Source organism: Salvia hispanica, chromosome 5, assembly GCF_023119035.1.
Source record: "Salvia hispanica cultivar TCC Black 2014 chromosome 5, UniMelb_Shisp_WGS_1.0, whole genome shotgun sequence".
Lineage (NCBI taxonomy): Eukaryota > Viridiplantae > Streptophyta > Magnoliopsida > Lamiales > Lamiaceae > Salvia > Salvia hispanica.
Window position 1 is genome coordinate 37115395 of NC_062969.1, and position 6302 is coordinate 37121696.

The 6302-nt window shown below is 35.4% G+C and overlaps 1 protein-coding gene across 3 annotated transcripts; it reads right to left on the minus strand.

Moving 5' to 3' along the window:
* Positions 1 to 2167: 2167 nt before the first annotated feature.
* Positions 2168 to 6302, minus strand: LOC125188468 (probable galacturonosyltransferase 4). Of its 3 annotated transcripts, none has more exons than XM_048085322.1 (9): positions 5736 to 6302; positions 5558 to 5592; positions 5417 to 5458; positions 5180 to 5306; positions 4862 to 5079; positions 4208 to 4452; positions 3709 to 4066; positions 2990 to 3565; positions 2168 to 2684 (listed from the first exon to the last, which is right to left on the minus strand). In XM_048085322.1, the coding sequence occupies exons 1-9, from the start codon at positions 5842 to 5844 to the stop codon at positions 2409 to 2411; spliced, it is 1986 nt and encodes a 661-aa protein (XP_047941279.1). In that variant the 5' UTR covers positions 5845 to 6302; the 3' UTR covers positions 2168 to 2408. The 3 variants fall into 3 exon arrangements, with proteins under 3 accessions (XP_047941279.1, XP_047941278.1, XP_047941280.1); XM_048085321.1 differs by having other exon boundaries at positions 4862 to 5082; XM_048085323.1 differs by having other exon boundaries at positions 4208 to 4440; positions 4862 to 5082; positions 5736 to 6301.

The window sequence follows — 6302 nt, forward strand, 5'->3', positions numbered from 1 at the left end:
CAATAAAACTTAAAGAGTATAAAAAAAAACCCAAATAAGTAGCATTTAGTTACAACAAAATGCATAAAATAAGGAATCACCAAATATGGAATAAAATATTTAGTAAAGATAATAAAATATCACGTAAAAAAGAATAGTAAAGAATTACATTTCTCATGTCTTTCTTCTGCTTCTACATTTCTATCTTCTTTTTTTCCATAATTAAATCGTTTCTCATGTAGTCTTTCCGTTGAACAGTTAGCAGGTTCTCTTTAGTTAAAAATTTTGGCATCTAGTTTGATTGCCCGACATGGTTAATTTGACTAAGATCACTTAATTGTGTTGACATAGAGGGAAACAAAATGTGGAAATAATGAATACAAAAGAACTAGAGACGAAAATTTACGAGATAAAGAAAAATCCCATTGTCGAAAATTTGAGAAAAATAGTCCTCCATCATCTCTTGCAATATTATTTGCATTACAGCTGAGGGATGAAAGTATTCATTCATATGCAAAGTAATAAAAGATAAAAGAAAATGAATTTATGATGACAGAGATGAGAGAAAGGAGGGATTGAAATAACCACACGTTTATATATATATTTGGAAGATAGAGACGGAAGAAAGGAGAGTAGAAAATCATTTGTAATATATTTTTTCTTAAAGGGTAAATATGTATTATGTTAATTGATATAAAAGTAATTAAAAATCATGAACTGATTTTAAATGTGACTTACCTAAACTGTCCAATTATGTAGGTAGAAATTATTGACGTTTATCAGTTCTCAAAAGTAAAATAGGAAATTAACTTACAAGCACAGCCGTTTGTCCAAATAAAGTAAAAACGGAGTAAGAAAAACTAAATTAATATTGTCGAGATAGTTTGATACATTGTGCTAAAAGCCTAAAAGTGAATATATGAGAGAGATATTGTGAAAGAATGAGTAAATTTATTTTTGTTATTTTTCTTAATAGGTGTCCACTTGTCAATTTCATATTAGTGTATTAAGAAATAAATGTATCAGGTAATAGAATGCCAAACAAAATAGGTATCCATTCAATAATAGAGTCATTTAATTTTCTACTCTCGTTCTGAAAGAATAATAATAAATAGTAAAAATGGAGAAAGGATAAAGTAAGAAAGAAAATAATTTAAAAAAGAATATTATCTACCGTATTTTATCTCTTACTTTTACTTTTTCTCCACTTAAACTATTTATAATTATTTTTACAAAACGAATACAGAAAATTAAATGACCCTACTACTATGAAACGAATGTATTATTTTATATAGACAAATGAACATAAATCTAAATGCCGTGTCATGACGGATTCAATCCCGAGATCTTTGGTCTCGGTCATTACCGCTTCACGTTGGCCAAGTCACTTAAACTAAGAAATGATGATATAAAATTGTGAAATAAAGTTAAAAAAAAAATTATTTCGTTTCTTATATATTGAACACGGGTTAAAAACTTATTAAACAAAGCTTTTCTTAGCCTCTTCTTATGTATCAAACACTAATCGTATCTACTCCTGGCCGACATCATCAACAACCAACCACTCCACTTAATGACATGAAAGCTATGGCTAGAACAATTATTTCCATAATGTCCTAATCACTTTTAGACTAAATTAATTATTTTCTTTGGATCAGTTTGGTGTTGCATATCCAACTATCCTAATTCCGTTTATTTAATAAGATTTGAGGTGTGGTTAATTACTTTGCAATCGTGTGGGAATAGGGGGTTTCATGAACAATAATAATTTCAAAAAATAAAGTGTAATAGTAGGTGAGTTGAACCAACACAACCGACGATAATAATTTGATTATTAATGATGCAGGTGACAAAAGCTGGATGTTTATGCTGTCACAACTCACTACATAATTAAGAAATACTTCTATCATTCATCTCCCAAAACCAGCCTGTCCACAGATGCAAGCCTTGTGCGTGTGTATCATATTCAATTTATTACAAATAAATTAACAAACCAAATTTAGAGGAGCATATATTCCTTGTCCCACACTCCCAATAAATTCAACACCAGTCATATGACTCATATCAACACAATTCAAATCAAATCTAGGGAGTTATCTCAACTAAAACTCAAGAAAAACTATTATCTAAACACTAGAATTGAAGATAGTCAACTAACCAAAATGGCAACATATAGGCACAATCAACAAACTCAAGCAAAAAATTAATATAAATTGGGATTTGGAAGAGGGGAGGGAGGGGAAGACTCTGCTCAATCATTTACAATACAAGTTCTATTTGAAGCACATCTGCAACAATCAAGACTTTAACAATGAATGGTGGAGATTCATATATATATCTAACGCCACTAACAAGATATGTTACTAACATCTCCGGCTTGGATGAGAAATGTTTCAAGTGACTGACCTGCAACCTTGAGGACAGCAGACTTAAGGAGTGATATTGCACTCCCGCAAATACACTTGATCATAGTCCACGTATTTCGCCCAATAGTTTCTGAACTTTGGTATGCCTATCTCGAGCCATGGCTTCAGGTTGCCATTATAATGTATAACTGCTGCCCGCTCGATATCCTTCTGCACTACATTTGGGTTATAACCAAGTCCCAGAACATGCCAGGATTTCTCGAGAGCAAAAGTGCGATTCCAGAATGTTATCAAACCGGGTGGCAAAGTCCCCAGCTTCCAAAGCAGCCTGTCATGATTCTGAACAGCAAAAAGATAATGTAGCTTAGAATGAGATCCAAAAAAAAAGGATAAATACATGCTCAGTGAAGAAATACAGGTATAACCGTATAATGCTAAGATAGCAAAGATTATAGCTAAAACGCTGATGATTGTCATGCAAATACATTTTCAAACTTCAACTAACCGTAACCGACCACATTATCACACATAAAGTCCCAAATATAAGGTTGGTCATACTGTATACTCAATTAGGCAAGCCAACTTATCAATTCAGAACAAAGATGATATCGAGCAAAGGTGTCACAAACTACCATGGTTCTTACCAGGTTCTGCCATTTGTGATATACTTCTGTAATATTTTGCTTCCTCCATTCTTTCAGATCGAAGATATTCATCCCAAATGCCCAACCACAAGCGCGGGGACTAAATGTTTTTGAAATAAGCGGGTTTGAAAAGTTGAGGTAACGATCAAACCGGTGGAAGCTCTGTCCACAGGTCTCAACAACACCAATAACTTTGCCCCTCAGATTAAGAGACCATATGCCAGTAAGATCCCTCTGCACCACAATGTCATCATCTAAGAATAAAACCTTGTCCAGCTTTGGGAAGATCTCTGGAAGATAAAAGCGAAGATGGTTCATCATTGACAGGTACTTCGGATTTCTAAATTTAATGTTGGAATCAGATTCAACATGTCGATTCTTGAAGTAATAATCAATCATGGTGGGAGAACCCAGCTGTCTAAGGACTGGACTGTAGCTTGAATTCAACCATGTGAACTCCTCAATATTCTGAACCTGAATGGTTGCACGGCCAGGAGGATTTGCCAAAAACCACATTTTCATTGCAGCAAAATTGAGTCTATCAGTCACAATATGGAAGACATGTTTTGATGGATCCTGGTCAAGACAGAAAATTTATCATTTGATTTTGAAGGAACAGTTGAACCATTTTCGACTACATTACAGATGAACATGATTGCTATTCTCTTCTTATTACTAGCATTACAAAAAGTAAGGCTTGTGTTTTAATACTCTCTTACCTTTGTGTGAGTTATCGATGAGTTTACAACCACTGCAGCAGCCAATACATTATCTGAAAACAATGCATAGTGGTATAGCTTGGGATCTTCAAGTTTTTCTTCGTTCGGGAATCGCTGTTGGGATGCGTTCAACATAAAATACTCTGTTGCAAGACGGAGAGGAAGACAATGAAGCCCTTTGGGCACTGTCTTGGCAGTTAAATGCGTCAAAAATAAATTTTGCTTCTTATGGACTCGAAGCTGCTCCTCAGCAGAATGCAGCATGGCTCGGAGTTTCTTTACTGAGGAAGCACAATCTTCTTCCAATTGTTTGCCTTTTGAAAGTGTTTGATCCATCGCTTTCAACCTCTCTAAAGCACTAAACTCAACCAAAAACCAAAAGAAGGAAAAATTAGAGGCTGCGAAAACTGAAAGAAAGGAATTGAACATGCTTCAGGCACAGAGGTCTGAGGCTTCCTGAAACTATCAAATCTGATATACATACAACAGTATAACTTACTTCTTTGGCAGCTCAGAATCCTTGGTGGCATCTCCAAGTACTTTCACAACCTCTTTCATACGCAAGCGCAGGTCCCTTACAAATTGAGGATTGGATCGAGTCACAGAGAGAGAGAGATAAAGCTTTGCTTGAATAAGTTGGTCCTTAAGCTGACGTATACGAGCATCTGGAAATATCACCCGTTCATTCTGTTTCTCACTTCCAGCTTCTCTTGGATTATCTTTGACAACAGCCTGGGACATGTGCTATAGACATTTTAGTTTCTTAGAGAAACAATAGCATAGAAAGAAGTGAATTATAAAAACTTCATAAGTCAATTTGACCCGCAACCGGATGAAAAATTAAAAAAAAATTATGCATACATGTGCTTTTCTACATCTCTAAACAAACTACCAATTGTTCAATGGTTATAAGAGAACAATCAAACGCATGAGATTCAACCGACTGAAAGCCACAACAAGATGATTCCAATAACTCCTACAATGTGACTAATCAGTTGACGAAAGAACTACCAGCTTGACCAAAAGCCATAAATTGTGAATATTCCTTTAAACAGGATGAGATAATGACAGAAGCTTAAAACCAAAAGAACACTAAAAGTATACGCCGCTACTACTTCAACCAAAAAACCCCAGCAGTAGATAACAATCTTACAGTTCTTTCTAATGGCCTTCCCGATTTGCCCTTGGAACGCCGGGAAACAATTTCTCTGTTTGCTTTATTCTGCTCAGCCTGATTTACTTTCCCAATCAATTCAGTCTCCCTTGTGTTTTCTTCCTTCTTCTCCAGCGCAACCTCGTGCTCCTGATCAGTCACCTGCCTTATAGTATTCCCTCCACTGCCCAGATTGGCTAAACTTGAAATTCCATCCTCTGCTGATTATATGATTGATACCATAAGAATAATAAAACCATAATCCATCATTCAGTTCAGCAGGCAATTTGCAAGCCCGAATATGAGTTTAATACCAACCTTCAGCGAGTTGTCTATTGATATGAACATTTTCTCCGGATGAAGCATTCGAGCTTTCTGAACTAGAATCGCCTAAATTTTCAGAATAAACTACACCCAGAGGTTCTTTCAACGCAGCAGACGACTCCTAGCAGTTAGAGAGTGAATTACAGCATATCAGGACAACAAAGATCTAAAATCACCATACAAACAATACACATCAAAGAAGTAAAGGAAAGAAATTCATGAATCCATTACCTGTGGTAGCACATTTAATGGTCTGACTTCACCAGCAAATGTCTAAAAAACAACAAATCCGAGAAATCAAAACCCCTCTTCTGTGAAAACAAAAGGGCTAATAATACTGCAAAATCCAGAACAAGTGATTGATATACTTACAAAGGTCGAAACATCTTCTATGAATTCATTCCTGGCTGAAAATAGCAAAAAAAAAAAAACACAAATTAATCAATAATGCTATAAAGAAAAAGAGATGCAGTAACTTATAATCTACTAAAAGAATATAGCAAAAAGGGCTTAAATTGAAATTGCAATTAAAAGAAAGAGGGAGAATTACAAGAAGAGGAAGCGAGATACGCTCCAAGAGTGTTCGTGTACAGAACAATTGGAGCGAGAACGGTCACCGACAGCAAAAAAATCACAGACTTTCGCAGCTTTATCTTCATGATTAATCAAGGCTTCGAGTTCCAAGAAGGAATCTCGCGGTGAAACACATTAATACAACAACCGGAAAAAGAAATCAAGATTTTTCGAAAAAAATTAGAACCACAAATGGGACATTCCAGTGGGAAATTTCAGGCTGAAAATGCAAAATAAGGAAAACCCACTGAAAGATTAGTTTAGCAATGCGGATGAAAGAGAAAACCCAGAAATTTGGGCGTGAAATTGGGTCGGTTCTTGTGTTTAAAAAGCAGTATATATGTCGGAAGAATGTTCTTCGCAGTAGCGGAAGAAACCGGCAACAAGGAAACACTAAACTAGCATCGATGAATCAAATAAAGAATGAATCGACGAGTCCCCACAGTTGCAGAAGTAGAAGAAGAAGAAGAAGAAGAAGAAGGAGAGAATGGGTTTTGATAATGTCGATCTGAGTAGCGCTCCGTTGTATGTATGTATGTATGTA

Bases quoted from the DNA above. Each gene is read 5' to 3' on its own strand.
- LOC125188468 (XM_048085321.1), bottom strand. From the start codon at position 5,844: ATGAAGATAAAGCTGCGAAAGTCTGTGATTTTTTTGCTGTCGGTGACC. The intron at 5,083-5,179 runs GTTGGTATTAAA...TCATATAATCAG, and splicing joins CAATAGACAACTCGCTGAAG to CAGAGGATGGAATTTCAAGT. The intron at 4,453-4,861 runs GTAAGATTGTTA...AAATGTCTATAG, and splicing joins GAAGGCCATTAGAAAGAACT to CACATGTCCCAGGCTGTTGT.